The 18,415-nt window shown below is 39.0% G+C and overlaps 1 protein-coding gene across 2 annotated transcripts; it reads left to right on the top strand.

Annotated features, from left to right (window-relative positions):
- The first annotated feature begins 569 nt into the window (after positions 1 to 569).
- On the top strand, positions 570 to 17,180 carry b9d1 (B9 protein domain 1). 2 transcript variants are annotated; one of them, XM_055651685.1, is made up of 7 exons: positions 570 to 767; positions 2,590 to 2,658; positions 11,571 to 11,682; positions 12,185 to 12,281; positions 13,685 to 13,747; positions 14,794 to 14,861; positions 16,014 to 17,180. In XM_055651685.1, the coding sequence occupies exons 1-7, from the start codon at positions 579 to 581 to the stop codon at positions 16,136 to 16,138; spliced, it is 723 nt and encodes a 240-aa protein (XP_055507660.1). In that variant the 5' UTR covers positions 570 to 578; the 3' UTR covers positions 16,139 to 17,180. The 2 variants fall into 2 exon arrangements, with proteins under 2 accessions (XP_055507660.1, XP_055507662.1); XM_055651687.1 differs by lacking the exon at positions 13,685 to 13,747.
- The last annotated feature ends 1,235 nt before the right edge of the window (positions 17,181 to 18,415 follow it).

Here is an 18,415-nt window from a genome sequence, read left to right as displayed (position 1 = left end):
CCAGAGAAAATGTCCAATGTCTGCAATGAGGTAGTTTGGAGCATTCCTGTGCTCCATTCCAACTCGTCATGGCTCCAGTTCTTGCACTCGCTCCTTGTTCTTTTATAAGCATCTATGTCCACCAAAGAAATCCTTCATGCTTGAGCTCACTGGAACAGAGCAACTGGGAACAGGTCTGGGCCATGTGTCTCGTTGGGCCTGCTCTGCGGATTTGATTGCTAATGTAATAAGAAGGAACTGCAGAATGAATAAGAAGGAACTGCAGATGCTGGTTTACACCAAGATAGACACAAAACTCAGCGGGACAGGCAGCATCTCTGGAGAGAAAGAATGGGCGACGTTTCGGGTCGGGACCCTTCTTCAGACTGAGAATCATCATGGGAAAATGACACAAGAGATATAGATGATGATGTAGAGATATAGAACAAATGAATGAAAGATATGCAAAAAAGTGAGTGATAAAGGAAAGAGGCCATTGTCCGCTGTTTGCCATTTAGTGTGTCTATACTAATAGGCACAGTCTATGCTGTGTCTATACTAATAGCAATCTGCTTTTCTTTATTAGGTGGTCAGTGTAGATGTGGTATCAGACCCAGGGCTGGCGTTCACATGATGCGCATGCGCAGTGGCGAGGGAAGGGGGCGTTGGCCTGGAGACGCGACGCCGGCAGCGGGAGGCGCGTTGCAGGCACCAGATCCACGGTTATGCTGGGCGTAAAACCCTCTGTGTTCCTGCTGATGGTCAACGGACAGATCGAGAGTGCAGATGTGCGTATGGTATTTGTGTCATTTCAGCGAATAGATGTAAAAATTTAGAGCAAACCAGATCTGTGTACGGCGCGCAAGGCCGCTGGGAGTTGTAGTTCGCTGTCTCTGACGATGCGCTGGAAATGAGCAGCGGGCCGAGTACGTGGACTACAACCCCCAGAATGCCCCGCGGCCCGGGCCTGACCATCCCCGTGGTAACTGCTGCAGGAGTTGCAACTCTTTGTATCTCGTTGTAGTTTGTATCCTTTTCTCTGGATACATTCTGCTTCAAAGGCTGGTGTTACTTTTTGTTGCTAATTGTAACCTTTTAAGATCTACACTCTCCACGGAGAGACCTTTTACATTTAGAAAATTATAAATGCCTCACATGCTGCAGGGAGAGTGGGAAATCTCCACGTTAGAATTATTTTAATTATCCTAGGAATAATATTACTATTTAGCTTCAATCATGTGTGCAATGAAAGACCTAATTATTTATGGGATGTCGGAAGATCACGAAGATGCTGAAATAATGCAAAATCTTTACATACATTTTTACACTGACTACTCCACCCCAATCTTCCACCTAGTTGCCCAACTTTTCAAATTTGTTATCATTCCTTTTCAAATTATTATTTGTTATCGTTTCCTTTTAATATAGACTGATTCTGTATATTTTGCTTCTGTATTCAGAGAAGAGTAGAACAGACACTTCAGCCCACAATGTCTAGTTTAGGGACACAACGTGGAAACAGGCCTTTCAGTCCACCGAGCCTGCACCGACCAGCAAACACCCATACACTAGTTCTTTCCTACACACTAGGGACAATTATACAGAAGACAATTAACCTACAAACCTGCACGTCTTTGGAATCTGGAGCACCTGGAGAACCCCCAGACAGTTCATACGGAGAACGTACAAACTCTGTACAGCCAGCACCCGCAGTTGGGATCGAACCCAGGTCTCTGTCAACTCTACTGCTGTGCCACTGTGCCCCCCTGTACTAACCATGATGCCAAGTTAAATTAATTGCATCTCCATTTCCAGCAAGCGCATGTGCCTCTTATGTGTATGTTTAAATGACTCTTACATGTCACTATCGTGTCTGTTTCCACCACCACCATGGCAGTGCATTTTAAACACAATACACAATACACAATACAATTTATTTGTCACTTGGATCCCGTTGAGGTCCAAACGAAATGTCGTTTCTGCAGCCATACATTACAAAATGAAAAAGACCCGAGACACAACACAATTTACACAAACATCCATCACATCGTTGTGATGGAAGGCAAAAAAACTTATCTCTAACCCCCCCCCCCCCCGATGTCAAAGTCAAAGCTCCCGGCTGGCGATGGCGATTGTCCCGCGGCCAATAAAGCCACGCCGGGTGATGCAAGGTCGCACACCGGGTCTTGATGTTGGAGCCCCCGGCGGGCGCTAGCAAAGTCCCGCGGCCATTCCAAGCCGCGCGGGGCGATGATGTAAGGCCCCGCTCAGGTGCTCTTCAACCCCACAACTCGGGCGGGAGAAGTCGCTGTTGTGGAAGCCCCGAAAAGCGGGAATCGTACGCCAGACCCGCAGTTGCAGCCTCCGAATCTCCGGCGGTTGGGTGGCAGCAGCGCTCCACCACAGCTAAACCCACTCCGGACTCAGCCAGCCCCGTGACGGTATAGGGTATAGATGATGCTGACAGAATGTTCAGAATAATGTGTATGCATCTAAGTCTACACTAAACTTGCATCAGTTGTTAAATATCAATTCCTTAGATTATATTAGTCGGATAATTTTCCAATGGCAATTTATTGTTGTTTAAATTTGCATATCCTCTATTTCTAGTTTCCTGAATTTGATGAACTGTATTGCAAATATTCTTATGTCTATGGACATGACTGGGCTCCAACAACTGTGAGTATTGAATCTTGTTTGTTCAAAATAATTAAATGACAAACTTCTTACTGAGGGCCTGAGCTGTCGGGAGAGTTTGGCAAGCTAGGACTTAATCCTTGGAGCATAGGAGGGTGATGGCAGTTCTTATAAAATGTATAAGACGATGAGGGGATAGATGGGATAGATACACAGACTTTTACCCAGAGTAGGGTAATCAAGAACCAGGTGACATATACAGTGCCCTCCATAATGTTTGGGATAAAGACCCATCATTTATTTATTTGCCTCTGTACCCCACAATCTGAGATTTGTAATAGAAAAAATCACATGTGTAATAGAAAAAAAATCACATCACATTTGTAATAGAAAAAATCACAAGCACTTTGGTCAATGAGAGTTGTTTTTAAATGTGCTATAGAAATAAAATTGACTTGACTTGAATTGACATGTGGTTAAAGTGCACATTGTCAGATTTTAATAAAAGCCATTTTTATACATTTAGGTTTCACCATGTAGAAATTACAGCTGTGTTTATACATAGACCCCCCCTCCCCCCTCCCCATTTCAGGGCACCATAATGTTTGAGACACAGCAATGTCATGTAAATGAAAGTAGTCACATTTAGTATTTTGTTGCATATCCATTGCATGCAATGACTGCTTGAAGTCTGCGATTCATGGACATCACCAGTTGCTGTGTGTCCTCTCTGGTGATGCTCTGCCAGGCCTGTATTGCAGCCATCTTTAGCTTATGCTTGTTTTGGAAGCTAGTCCCCTTCAGTTTTCGCTTCAGCATATAAAAGGCATGTTCATTTGGGTTCAGATCAGGTGATTGACTTGGCCACTCTAGAATTTGCCATTTATTAGCTTTGGCAGTATGTTTGGGGTCATTGTCTTGCTGTAGAATGATGTCTTCTGCAGACAGTGGTCATTGACAAATCCACATCTGACTACTGACGACTGTTTCTGATCTGTCGGACAGGCGTTTGGGTTTTTTCTTTATTATAGAGAGAATTCTCTGTCATCAGCTGTGGAGGTCTTCCTTGGCCTACCAATCCCTTTGTGATTAGTAAGCTCATCAGTGCTCTCTTTCTTCTTAATGTTGTTCCAAACAGTTGATTTTGGTAAGCCTAAGGGTTGACTGATGTCTCTTAGTGGCTTCTCTGACTTTCATTGACACAACTTTGGTCCTCATGTTGATAAACAGCAATAAAAGTTTCCAAAGGTGATGGAAAGACTGGAGGAAAGACTAGGTACTGATAGCTCTCTTATACCTGCATCAAGGAGGTATTTAAATACACCTGAGCAATTACAAACACGTGATTTTAATAAAATCTGACAATGTGCACTTTAACCACATGTGATTTTTTCTATTACAAATCTCAAATTGTGGAGTACAGAGGCAAATAAATAAATGATGGGTCTTTGTCCTAAACATTATGGTGGGCACTCTACGTAAGATGAGAGGAGAAAGATTTAATAGGAACCCGGCAGACAACTTTTTCACACACGTTGATGGGTATATGGAACGAGCTGTCAGAGGAGGTAGTTGAATGGTACTATAGCATCATTTAAAATAGATTTGGACAGGTACATGGATAGGAAAGGTTTAGAGGGATTTGTGCCACATGCAGCTAGTGAGGTAAGTGTAGCTGGGGCATCTTGATCGGGATGGGCAAGTTGAGCCAAAGGCTTGTTTCCATGCTGTATGATTCAATGACTATTATTAATTGCAGGCTCAATTGCTTTGGTTATCCACATTTCAGTGTTTGACCAAAGTAACATAACTTATAACCTAGCCTCTTGAAACAGCTGTTGTTGATTTCCAGTTGTCCTGCAACATTACTCTTGCAATCTAGTAGCTAATTAAAAAATAATCAAGATGTAGGAGCAGAATTAGGCCATTCAGCCATTGAGTCTACACCCCCATGGCTGATCCATTTTTCTCTCTCAATTCCATTTTCCTGCCTTCTCCATGTAACCTTTGACGCCCTTCCTAATGAAGAATCAAGTGAGCATGTTAGATTTTCAAACGTGAAAAGCACCAATAGCTTAATAGGTTTGATACTTTGTAGTGAACCTGAAGAAAGCATTTTGAGTTGCTATTCAGTGTGCTAATTTCTCTTTTGTTAATTTTTTGACAAATTGTATTGTAAATTCTTAAGAGTTTTAATCATAACATAGCTGGAAGAGAAAGCCTGTTTACTTGGCACAGAAAATTTGGGAAGAGGTTACAAGCATATTTTAGTTTAGTTTAGAGATACAGCATCGCGCCGACCAGTGATCCCCGCACACTAACACTATCCTACACACACTAGGGACAATTTATAATTTTACCGAAGCCAATTAACCTACAAACCTGTATGTTTTTGGAGCATGAGAGGATACTGGAACACCCGGAGAAAACCCACGCAGGTCACGAGAAGAATGTACAAGTTTCGTATAGACAGCACCCATGCAAAGGAATACTTTGTTATCTGTTTTAGTTTAGCTTAGAATTACAGCGTGCAAACAGGTCCTTTGGCCCACCGAGTCCACGCCAACCACGAACGCTAGGGACAATTTCCAGAAGCCAATTAACCTACCAACCTACACATCTTTGGAATATGGGAGGAAGCCGAAGCAGCCAGAGAAAACCCATGCGGTCACAGGGAGAATGTACAAACTCCATACAGACAGCACCCATAGTCAGGATCGAACCCAGGTCTCTGGGGCTGTACGGCACTTGACATTATGGAGCATCACAAATGGAGTCATACCGCATGGAAACAGGCCATTTGGCCCACCATGCCCAGGCTGAGCAGGGGTCTCCTATCCATATTAATCTCATTTTCTCTAATACTGGTATGTGGCCTTCTATGCCGAGACGATTTCAGGGCTCATCGAGATGCTTCTTGTTCTTGTCAGTGACTCTGCTCCCACATCTCGCTCTCTCTGCCAAAAGAGCACAAAAAGTGCTGGAGTAACTCAGCGGGTCAGACAGTGTCTCTGCAGGACAGACGACATTTCGAATCGGGATCCTTCATTAAACCCCAAACGTCACTTATCCATGTCCTCTAGAGATGCTGTTTGACCCGCAGAGTTACTCCAGCACTTTATGTCTGTGTCTGTGTGTCTAACTCTGGCAGAGCATTCCAGCTGCTCATCACTCTCTGGTTGTAAAAGCTCCTCCTCAGATCGCCTCTAAATTTCTCATTCCTTACCCTTAAATTTATATTCTCTATTTTTCTTTATTCACCTCTGATGAGGGGCTTAATACACATGGGTAATGTGGATGGAACAGGTGTAGTGAGCAGAGTTATTGCCTTTATTTCTCACTCTGTGGTTCAGTGAGGTTTATTAGATGCATCATTAACACTAAAATAAACTATAAGGAAATTATCTGATTTTTCTACAACTATTAATCATTTGGGTAAAAGCAAAAGAAAATTGTTTTAAATTCAGTGTACCAATTCAATCATGCTTTCAATTTGAAAAGGAGTTATTGAATCAATCTTTGAATTAATCTTGAGTCCAGAAAATTAGGGTTGAGCTGGCTGCTTATTGAAATTCAATTTCATAGATAATTGATTTTTACTTGTATTCTTTGAAACCATTCACCATATTAATGAATTAATGGGATTGTGCCTGCGCTGCGTTTCTTGTTAACAGGTTTATTCATTTAGATTAATTCATTTAAAAATTATTTTTTTCTAGTTATCAGCTTTCCAAAATTGCTTGACTAAATGCTTAAACTCCTCTACGATACTATAATGTCAGAATGTGTGTTATACCAGTCCAAAGATGTAAATATCTGAGAAGGTGGCACGGGTGCAGCGGTAGAGTTGTTGTCTTACAGCGCCAGAGACCAGGTTCGACCTTGACTACGAGCGCTGTCTGTACGGAGTTTTACATTCTCCCTGTGACTGCATGAGTTTTCTCTAGGTGCTTCAGTTTCCTCCCACATCCCAAAGACGTGCAAGTTTGTAGGTTGTAAAATTTCCCTTTAGTGTGTAGGATAGTGTTGGTCGGCGTGAACTTGATGGGCCGAAGGGCCTATTTCTGTGCTAAAGTTTCATCCCTAAAGTTTAAATGTCTAATAGATGGCATAAAGAAGGCAGAGTTTTTAATTTGAATCCATATGCCTGCTAAAATCAAGGCCGATTTGTATTATAATCTTCACGTACACCTTAATTCGAATCTGCAGTACGGTGGCACAGCTGGTAGAGTGACGTTCAATCCTGACCTCTGGTGCTGTCTTTGTGGAGTTTGCAAATTCTCCTTGTGACTGCATGGGCTTCCTCCAGGTGTTCCACTTTCCTCCCACATCCCAATGACGTGCGTGTTTGTGGGTTCATTGACTTCTATAAATTGCCCCTAGTGTATGGGGAGTGGATGGGAAAGTGGGATAACATAGAACTAGTGTGAACGGGTGATCAATGGTCACCGCAGACTCGGTGGGCCAAAGGGTCTGTTCTCATGCTGTTCTCACAATCTAAAAGTTGATGTAATGGAAATTTTACCAGGAACCTACTGCACATTCATACGGTACTCTTTCACACCTGGGCATGGATTTTGATTGTGATTTAATCATGTCACCCTGGCATGAAACTTTAACTAATAGATAGAATTGAAACTTTTATCTGCAGAGGTTGATGTTTATTTTGTACCAAGGCACACCTTGTACAATGACCTGGAAACTCCTCAAGGGGGCTCTGCTTCAGTATCATGACAGAATATGGTTATACAGGTAGTTCTGCTATAATGCAATAATTGATTATTATTAAACGATACATCATGGAAACATACCCTTCGGCCCACCAAGTCCACGTTGACCATCGATCACCCATTCACATTAGTTTTATGTTATCCCACTTTCGCATCCACTTCCTGCACACTTGGGGAAGAGGTTGAAGAAGGGTCCTGACCCAAAACTTGCTCAATCCATGTCCTCCCACTGATACTGCTTGACCTGCTGAGTTACTCCAGCACTTTGTGTTCTACACAAGATTACAGCGTCTGCAGTTCCTTGCATCTGTCTCGTTAGATTGTTAAATTGCTTTGTAATACTGCCACTAATATCAATTATTAGTCACATTTAATATGTTAAACTGTAATGGTTCATAGATCTATAACATGGTGTTGCGTCTTATATAGTGTGCTTTAATTTTAACTGAATTTATCAACGCAATAATTGTAAAGCAAGTATAAAGTATTATTATTAAATGGTGGCAGAGTGTTCATCTAATTCATTTTTTCATTTGTTGGAATTCTAAGTTTTTTTTTTCATTGACTGCAAATTTTTTATTTTTGCTATAAATATCTCATCTTTATGTCCTTTCTTGTGCAAAGGTGGTGTGGATTTGGCAAAGTAATATAGGAAGCTTTGCCAGACATTGCACAGTGACCCATAATAGTGGAATAATTGTAAAGTAAGAAGTATAAAGTATTAATTATTAAATGGTGGTCTTGTCATTCAATTTTTCATTTGTTGGAATTGTAAGGATTTTTTTCAATTTTTTAATTCAGAAAATTGTCATTTTTGCTAGACTACTATCCCATAACTATTTGCAGCCTTCAAATATCTCATCTTAATGTCTTTCATTAATCTGGCAAAGTAACATTGGAAGCTTTGCCAGTCCTTGCACGGCGTCCCTAAGTATATCCTTCGCAGAAGAGACTATTTGATCAAAGGGGTATTATTCTTCCCAATGATAAGGTCCCAACAGCAGTCCAGACTGGAATCTGCAATAAATTTAAGATCAGAATGCAAATCTTAAAACATAGTTTACTTGATAATACAACATACAAGTTCTCAGATTCTTAGTGCTATGTGGAGAGGCCATTTAGGTTTCACCATAGAAAATGTCTTCCTTATACCAAATATTAACTGTTCAAGAAGGAACTGCAGATGCTAGTCTGAAGAAGGGTTTCGGCCCAAAAGGTTGCCTATTTCCTTCGCTCCATAGATGCTGCTGCACCCGCTGAGTTTCTCCAGCTTTTTTGTGTACCAAATATTAACTTGTAACTTATAAATGAGCTTGTGAGAAATTAGAACACAGACCAATACAGCTCAAGAACAGGCCTTTCAGCATGATGTCTGTGCCGAACATGATGCCAAGGCCAATGCTAATCTCCTGTACACAATCCATATCCCACAATTCCCTGCACATCCATGTGCCTGTCCAAAATTCTCTTAAATGCCACTATCACATTTGCCTCAACCACTATCATATCTGTCTCATCCACCACCTCCAACAGCACGTTCTAGGATCATGCCACCCTCTGTGTAAAAAGATCTTTCCCCACACATCTTGTTAATGCACATTTAATAAAAAATGCACAGGTCTGATGTTGGCCTATTGTGACTCGGCTTCACTTGGATTTCTGCATCTGCTCAGCCAAACACAAGGCAAACCTGAGGTCAAATGCCTGTGATTCTAACCTGTGCCCTCCACTGTGGGACTCATCAATTGACGAGAGTGGCTTGATGCACTTCTCATCCACCTCCCGAACAGTGACCCATTGCATGGAGTTACTGACCCAGTAGAGGAAGATATGTGCCTTGGTAGAGTTGCTTCCTTACAGTGCCAGCTTCCCAGGTTTGATCCTGACTACGGGTGCTGTCTGTACAGAGTTTGTACGTTCTTCATGTTACCGCATGGGTATATCTTCAAGTGCTCTGGTTTCCTCCCACACTCCAAAGACATACAGGTCTGTAGGATAATTGGCTTCGGTAAAAAGTGTAAATTGTCCCTGGTATCTAGGACAGTGCTAGTGTACGTGGTGATTGCTGGTCGACGCGGGCTAGGTGGGCTGAAGGGCCTGTTTCCACGCTGTATCTCTAAAGTCGAAAGATTGTTTACTTTACTTTTTAGTAGTTTAAAGTCTCTTTTATTGAATATTTTTGATAATTTTTTAATGTCTGCATCACAAATATCTTTGATGCTGGAGGTTTGTTGTGGTAGGAGTTCAGTTGTTGAACAGTTGAAACCCATATGCTATTTGAAGCCCGCTAATACTCATGGGGCACTCACTGGGGGCAGAGGTATGGCTTGTACAGTCCTCAGCATCTGAAAAAGATTAGTCCGGATGGATGGGGATCAAGGTCAATAAGCCCAGGCAGACAGCCAGCCAGCCAACTCTGATTCGATCTACTCGCAACTGTTTTGTGTTTTTTTCCTTATTGGAATGATTTCTACACCTTTCTAAATATAGCAGTTTAATTACTCAAGGGAACAGAGCAATTTAAATAAAAATCTTACTGCTGCTGATTGGCAAATTTCCCATTGCTGGAAAAAAGGTTACATGGAAAATAATTAGTGAGCTATGTGGAAGTTTATAGTAGTGCTTTAAGTGGGAAATTAAAGACCCAGGAATGCAGATCAACTTAGTGTGTGCCTGTGTGTTTAAATGCATAAGCATGTCGTTTCTGCATCCAGCTAAATCCACAATATATGGATATCCTATACAGACTGTTCTCTGAAACACACTGTCCTTCACATGCATTTTTTCTCCAAACAATTGTTAACATCATTTAACTAGCTTTTATCTGGTATGATTGTTTCCACGCAAAGACACAACGTGCTACAGTAACTCAGCTGGTCAGGCAGCATCTTTGGAGAACACGGATTGGTGATGTTTTGGGTCAGGAGCCTTCTTCAGACTGATTTTTTCAACAATCCTTTATAGCAATTAATATTTAAAGGGAAATAAAGATAGAGCCAATATCCGTATAATTTTTGACATACTTTTAAACATTGTCCTCGGGTTCTGTCTTTGGAGTTTACACGTTCTCACTGTGACCGCGTTGGTTTCCTCCAGGTGCTCCTATTTTTCCCACATCCCAAAAACATGTGGGTTTGTAGGTTAATTGGCTTCTGTAAATTGCTCCTAGTAAGTAAGGGATGGATCCAAAATTGGGATAACATAGAACTAGTGTGAATAGATGAGGCCTGTTTCCATCTCTATCTCTAAACTGCCTATGTAAACCTTACGTTTCCCATATATTCCATACTTTTAGTGCTATGCAACCAGATGCGATAATGAATCTGCCTGTTTTTTTTTTTGCAGTTGGGGAATGTTATTCCCATTTAAACTAACAATTTAATGTTTGTTTTGTTCCCAGATGACCTGTGGCAATGTAATTTCTGGTCCAAAGAAAATCAGATTTAATTTAAAAGCAGTAAATGATGAAGAAGGGTTTATGTGGGTGAATTTTCTAAGCAAGCAAATCTTCCCCTTCCCCAGTTGTAATTTTTATTTCAATTTAATGTCTGAATATATTGTCTATTGCCTTGTACAGAGCTAATTTAACAAGCAAAAGGGGTTCTCTAGCTCATTCACTATTGTAGGATGGGTGAAATGAGTGTGAATATAATTACATACCAGGCAAATTAGATAATGCTTTTTAATCAAATACCACACATGCATTTCAAAAAGTGTCTCCACCCCAAAGTCTTGAAACATAGGGGTTGAACTAGGCAACATTTATTAGTGATTATTAAACATTCTGCAAGAATTAATTAAAAATGCATCATACATTAGAAAGTATCTTAACTTTTTAATATGATAGCAATTTATTCTTGCTATCATATTCAAAGGCATTAGAGAAACAGTAATAAACACAGATTATGTTGCAGGATTGTCGATTAGCAATCCAGTTGTAAAATTTGACCAACTGTCATCCTACTTGTCATTGTAAACTGTGATTCACTTAATATATTACATTAAGGTGGTTGTTGTGGTGTAGAATTACAAAAATACATTGCAGTCAGGTTCCAAAACTCAGCAAAGGTTTTAATGAGTGGCTTATTAGCCAGATACAAACCATCTGCAGCTAAAATAAAACAAGTGGAATGTAAAACCATCTGCTGGAATAGAAAGCACTTAACTCTTTTTAATGGCAATTGCTATTTTATCAGCTATCAATTTTCATTTTGAAATATGTAGGGTCTAGAGGAAGGGATATCCCAGATCACATCTAAAAGTAAGGATTGCAATCAAGGCTTTGTGTGGAATTTCCCCATGGAGATCACATTCAAGAGCACCAACCCATATGGTTGTAAGTATGTCTCTAAACTTCTACTGTTAAACAAAACTGCATATATTTTAACTTATTTACTTTCACACTATGTGAAACAGTAATGTCTCCGGTAAAAGGGAAAGGGTGGCACGGTGGCATAGTGGTAGAGTTGCTGTCTTACAGCGCCAGAGACCCGGTTTCGAAGGGCCGAATGGCCTATTCCTGCACCTAATTTCTATGTTTCTATGATCCTGACTACGGGTGCTGTCGGTATAGAGATTGTACATTCTCCCTGTAATCGTGTGGGTTTTCTCTGGGTTCTCCAGTTTCCTCCCACACTCCAAAGACATGCAAGTTTGTAGTGTCCCTAGTGTGTGTAGGATAGAACTAGTGTATGGGTGATTATGGTCAATGCAGACTTGGTGGGACAAAGAGCCTGTTTCCACGCTGTATCTCTTCTAAAACTAAAAGCAGCTGAATTTATGCCAAATGTTATTGGAAACCTTTGTAGCAATTGAATACCTGTGTTTGTTTTCCAAAGGGCCTCAGATAGTAATTAGTGTTTATGGAGCTGATCTGTTTGGGAATGATGTGGTCCGTGGCTACGGAGCTGTTCATGTTCCCATGACTCCTGGAAGGTGAGTCATTAACTTTTTTTAAATATATAAGTATGCTTTGATAGGGTACTAATATAAATTGGAAAGCTTTGTAAACCCAACCTTTGTCTACCGTCATTTCAAAACTATAATGAAATCTAGAATGAAGTGGTTCTATTAAAACCAGACTTATTCGGTGTGTGATAAGTGGTGTCTCTTGACGGGATATCTGATCATTTTCCATCCCTTGCCAATGATCAAGTTGGATTGGGCCCGCTTGAAATTTGACTTGGGTATATATATTGATATATATATTGAGTCAAGAGACAATTAAATTGACTCTTGACTCTCTTGACTTGACTCTTGTCAGAATTTACAGGGACAGTATTTGGATGAGATCTGCAGCTCTGTCCAAAACAATGATTTATATCCTAGCAGTTGAACAGGTCTATTAAGAATTAAAATTGCTAATTTTTTTTTAGCAATGTCTATTAGAAAAAAGTGCTGGAGCAACTTGGAGGGTGAGGTAGCACCTCTGGAAAACATGGATACGTGACGTTTCGGGTAGTGACCCTTCTCATACCGTTCTGCAGAAAGGTCTCTACCCGAAATGTCGCCTATCCATGTACTCTAGCGTTGCTGCCTGATCTGCTGAGTTACTCCAGCAGTTTGTGTCTTTTTCTATTAGTAACTTGTCAGTGTCTGTTTTCCTTGCTAAATTACTGGTCACTTAAAGGTCATAGTACATTGGAAAAAGGAACAGAAAATAATCTTGGTAACTTTACAAAAGGAAAAACAGACCAAAAAGATATATACCCAAATCATCTACGACCATCAGAATGAAGAAGGGTTCCAACCTAAAACATTGCCTGTCCATTTCTCTCAGGAGATGCTGCCTGACCTGCTGAGTTACTCCAACTTTTTGTGTTTCTAATATTCCTCCTAATATAAAACTCCTAATAATGCTTATGCTATAAACGTTATCTAAATGTGCTTATAGTCTAATGTCGCATCCACGATTTATCTATACATTTTGATGCCAATGGCAGTGTAGTTAAACAAATGATAATACATGGTCTGCAAATAACTTTGTCTCATTGCAAAGTACTAACTATATTTTACTTGGTGAGGGGTCGTTTAGAAATGTTAATACCTGCAACCATCATAATTACTAGAGTAGCTCAAGTACAGCACTTTAGCACAGATGCATTCTCCCATCAGCACCAATGGTACAGATATTGTTGAAGCCCACAAACCATTGTGTCCAACTCATTGATTTTTTTTTTAGTGGTGTGGATTTTGCATCCAGCATGTGCTTTAATTTTAAGAATGTTGGAAGAAATCTACAATTAATTTCGATAGGGAAGTTGAATGAACTGTTTTAAAAAAGGTGAAATATTTATAGGTGCATTAATAATTTACTTTTGAAAACTGCTTTTATCTAGGCACAAGAGAACCATTCCAATGTTTGTCCCAGAGTCTTCGTCCAAACTGCAAAAATTTACAAGGTATTACGATTAAGATATAACAGTTTGAGAAAATTGAGATCAATCTAAATGTTGCAGGTCACAAAATATGCAGAACTGTAAAAAATGAAAGAAAACACGCTTGAATATTTTTTTTTTACTTCTATATCCAATATAGTTGAAATAATTAATTTAGCATTGGGAAAATAATTAATTTAGCTGGTTCATTCTCTGGCATCTTGTCCAAGTCATCATCCATTTGTGCACTTTGACACTAAATGCTGGCAAAATTATTTTACTGCATCATCTTGGTACTTAATTTACAACCGAGATATAGAACTGCCATTACAGCAATACTTTAAGCCGTCTGAAATGAAAATCAATGTCTAGAACTATTGTGTAGGAAGGAACTGCAGATGCTTGTTTAAAAACAAAGATAGAAACAAAGAGCTGGAATAATTCAGCGGGTCAGATAGCATCTCTGGAAAAAAAGAATAGGTGAAAGCGATTTCTGTAACTTCAAGTAACCATTGAATCCCCTCTCTCGCCATCCCTCCCCCACCCTAATCGTTGTCCTAGTTTCAGTGTCGTCCTGGTGAGTCTCATTGTCTGTAACTTGTTTTCATCTAGCACACAGCTAACAATGGCCTGTTCCTTTTATCATCGTTAATTTTTTGCATATCTATCAATTTGTTCGATATCACTATACAGTCTATATATATAATTTTCCTTTCTCCTGACTCTGTCGGGAGAAAGGTCTCAACTCGAAATGTCACCTATTCCTTTTCTCCAGAGATGCTGTCTGACCCACTGAGTTACTTCAGCTTTTTGTGTCTATCTTCTAGAACTATTGCCAATGGTTCTTACAGTGGGGGTTACTGGAGATAATGAGTAGTCTTAACCCCAGAGGGCTGGGATCAGAATTTGCACAAACTACTAATGTTTAAGTCTACATGGTTTTGCTCTGCAGTAAGATTCTTGTTCTCAGGACAGAAATATCTTTGCCGTGCCTCCAAAGAAAAACATCCTTTGAGATTTTAAGAGGCTGTACTTTTAAGAATCTGTTTTCCTTTTCTTCTTTGGTTTAGTTGGCTCATGGGAAGACGCCCAGAATTCACAGATCCTAAAGTGGTTGCACAAGGCGAAGGAAGAGAAGGTGTGCCTTAAATAAAGTCTAGTTTCTAATTCACATATTGTTGGTTGGACAGGAGATGACAGCTGAATTTGTTCACGTTATATACGTGATATAGAAATCTCATAGAAATTTAAAATTATATAATCCACTATTACCATAGTAGTTTTGATGCATCACTTGATTTTCATATTTAAAGTCAGGGTTAAAGCTGATTTTTTTTTTTTTTTTTTTAAACTGCAATAGGGAAAATTCACATTGTGCTTCCTTGGTCCCAACAAGTATCTCCTGAGTAAGGACTACTTAATTAGGGTAAAAAAAAAATGTCTGCACTAAGCCGGTTTACGGAATTGATCATGCTGTCACGACTTGTATATAAGTTGCAGATTTCTGGACAAGTAATTGGATGGTGCATCTTAAAGGGATTTTATTTTGTTAATGGTGTAATCTTAATTTACCTAATTTGGGTCTTCTAATTTCAAATTGGGCTGCAATTTTAAGGATTTTCTGTAGATTCTACTAATTGTAGCCATTGGATGTCTTGATGACATGAAGACCAGAAATACTGTCACCAATGAGAACAGTGGAATACAAAATGTGTTTCAAGTCTCTCATATTCTGTATGCAACATTGAGTTGTTCTAATTTACTTTGCAGTAATGGAAGGTGCAAGAAATTTGTCTAACAAAAGAACCCACAAAGTGTCCTTATTGAGGCTAGCATGATAGGGCGGCACAGTGGCGCAGCAGCAGAATTGCTGCCTTACAGCACCAGAGATCTGGGGTTGATCCTGATGACAGGTGCTGGCCATACGCAGTTTGTACATTCTCCCTGTGGCCATGTGGGTTTCCTTACACATTCCAAAGATGTGCTGGTTTATAGGTTAATTAACCTGTAAAATTGCCCTAGTGTGTAGGATAGAACTAGTGTATGGGTGGTGAGCCTGAACAAGGCGGGCCACAGGGCCTGCTTCCACACTGTATCTCTGAACTAAACTAAAACTAATAACAAAGAAATCCTTTGCATGCTAGCATCTTCATGGTATTAGTAAACCTTTCATAAACCCTTTAAGTAAAGTAGATACAGGAATAATTTTGCAACCTATTTCTTAAAGCTTAAACGTTTATAATAATTGCTGATGGAATTAATAAGTCCACCATTTATCTTTGCATTTTAGTTACACGGGTTCTGTCGCAAGGATTTGTTACCGTCTCTTTCAACATTGTCACCAAGGATTTGAAGAAGCTGGGATATGACACCATCCCTCCTAACAATCAGACTTCTGCCATGTCCGATGGTTAAATGGAATTGCAGCATGATGAACCAAAAGCAGAATTTCTAATTAGGCATTTAGAGACAAAGAAAGAGTTAATGTTTTGGGTCAGTGCCATCTCATCTGAACTTGGAATAGTTAGATTAAAAACATACTTGGCTCTATCTATTCCCCATTTGATTCACGGAAATCATCCTGGGATGTTAACATTGTGTCATCCTCCACAGATGATGCCTGATCTGCTGAGTATTCTTGGCTGATGAATTTCTATTTGATAGTCTGGTGACTATTTAAATTTTGTTTCTCCCAAAATGCTATTTAGTTCCCGACTAAATATGACTCTTGGCCGCAGATTGATTGGAATATATTTCACAACACTATAGTTTCTAAAAGATCACTGTATCATGAAATAACACAAAGATACGTTGACGTGTTCTTAAATTATTTGTGACTTGTACTGGCATAAATCCACACTCGCACCCTAAAATTAAATAATTTCTGTGCTGTAAATAAACTTTATAAATGGAATTGTCACTTTGAATACAAGAACATACACTAAAATATCTTCCAGGCAATTTGTACGTATCTAAATGTTAATTTGAAAAATTTAAAAGAAACAAGATTTAAAAAGTGGTGTAATCTTTTTTTAATGGTATGCCTCTATTTTTATTCAAAATTTCTCCATGCATTAATTTTGTCCCGGTAATACCATTATTACCCATGAGTTAATCGTACACAGGAAGCAAAAAATTGGCCTGCCTCATTGTAAATATTTTAATATGGGCAAAGATTTCAAATGGAGTATTAAATCAGATTGACAAAACAAAGATGAATTTACTGTATTCTTGATGTTCTTTGCTACAACAGTGCCTGAAATAAGTTACTGTTAAAGCTCACCAATAACTACAGTTATGTTAGTGTGCATTTTAATAAGCCTATCTTCAACACAAAGCTTTTTATATGAACTATTTATCACAACAATGAAAATGTGACTTGTTGTATCCATGTTTGTCATTAAATGTCCATGAAACGATTATTTAATGGACCAATAAAAATAATTATTTAAGAATATTTAATTCTATATAATGGAAATAATTTCATAAGTGCTCGTGAATTGTAACTATTTAGAAAACATGAAGATCGCCATGAACAAGTGGGAAATCTAGTTTCCTGGTTTAGAATGTCTTGGTAAAATATGGAGGGTGGAAACACGTATCACCTACGTTAAGAGGTGCAGAAGGTCGTGTTGAAGGGACATTATGATCCAAAAATAACCGGTTAACAGATTTAAATGGTTTTGGATTCCTCTAAGCAGCTGGCATCAATTTTGTTTGCTGTTTCCAAGTGAATTTGCATTTAAAATCAGTGTTTCTCCGATTCACCCAGTTGTAGCCAATTTGCAGCCCACCATTCAATCAGATCTTTAGTCATGGATTCGGAAGGCGTTTCACCAATAACCTTTTACAAAGCCAAATATCTTGTCATCTACAAGACAATGTCCATCTTTCATTATTTTAAAAAAGTTTAAGCTTCGTCAAATTAATTCCTGTGTCAAAATCCATGCCGACTATATTTTCAGTTTATCAATGTACTTAAATTATTCCTTCCATTATATTTAATGCCATCCACATCACAATAATTAATCTGTTATTACTGAATGTTATATCTTATATTTTACAATTAGCAATCAAATTTGTTGGCTCCAGTCATTCAGCACTAATCCCTTTACCAGGAATTTTCTTTATTCCAAGATGCACAATTTTCTTTTTTTTTTTTTAAAGAAAAGGTAGATTGATAAACTGGGTGTTATCTTCAAATGCTTATTAAATAGACTTATTTTCTAATCTGGTAATTACTAGAAAGTTATTTATTATTAACTGCTTTAAACTTTGCTTTAGGCAGTTAAGTTTTATATTTGGGTCCTAGTAACAAAGTTAAAGGTGACTAAAATTAGTTAGATACACTAAGAATTTGCTTCTAATTTTGCTGGAATCCATTCATCCTTATCATTCTGTGCTGTTGTGGAGGTGATTATTTTGCCTATACCTTAAATCTGTACCTTGTGCTTATTAATATTGAATGATTTCTGCTTATTAATACTATTCATGCTTTGACCATCCTCAAACCTAAAGAAATACACCTTCTCCATTCACTCCACATAACCGAGCTTCCTCATTTTTATAACAGCTCTCGTGCTCTTTTCTAAAGCCTTGACAGGACTTAGAAAGTTAATGTTTGTTCTTCCCACTCTGTATCATTATGACTAAATCATGCTCTAATTGCAGAAATGGAACCTGTAATATGTA

Source organism: Leucoraja erinacea, chromosome 20 (genome assembly GCF_028641065.1).
Source record: "Leucoraja erinacea ecotype New England chromosome 20, Leri_hhj_1, whole genome shotgun sequence".
Lineage (NCBI taxonomy): Eukaryota > Metazoa > Chordata > Chondrichthyes > Rajiformes > Rajidae > Leucoraja > Leucoraja erinaceus.
This window is presented reverse-complemented; position numbering and strand designations above follow the sequence as displayed.

Bases quoted from the DNA above. Each gene is read 5' to 3' on its own strand.
- b9d1 (XM_055651685.1), top strand. From the start codon at position 579: ATGTGGTATCAGACCCAGGGCTGGCGTTCACATGATGCGCATGCGCAG. The intron at 11,683-12,184 runs GTAAGTATGTCT...TGTTTTCCAAAG, and splicing joins GAGCACCAACCCATATGGTT to GGCCTCAGATAGTAATTAGT. The intron at 14,862-16,013 runs GTGTGCCTTAAA...TTTGCATTTTAG, and splicing joins ACAAGGCGAAGGAAGAGAAG to TTACACGGGTTCTGTCGCAA.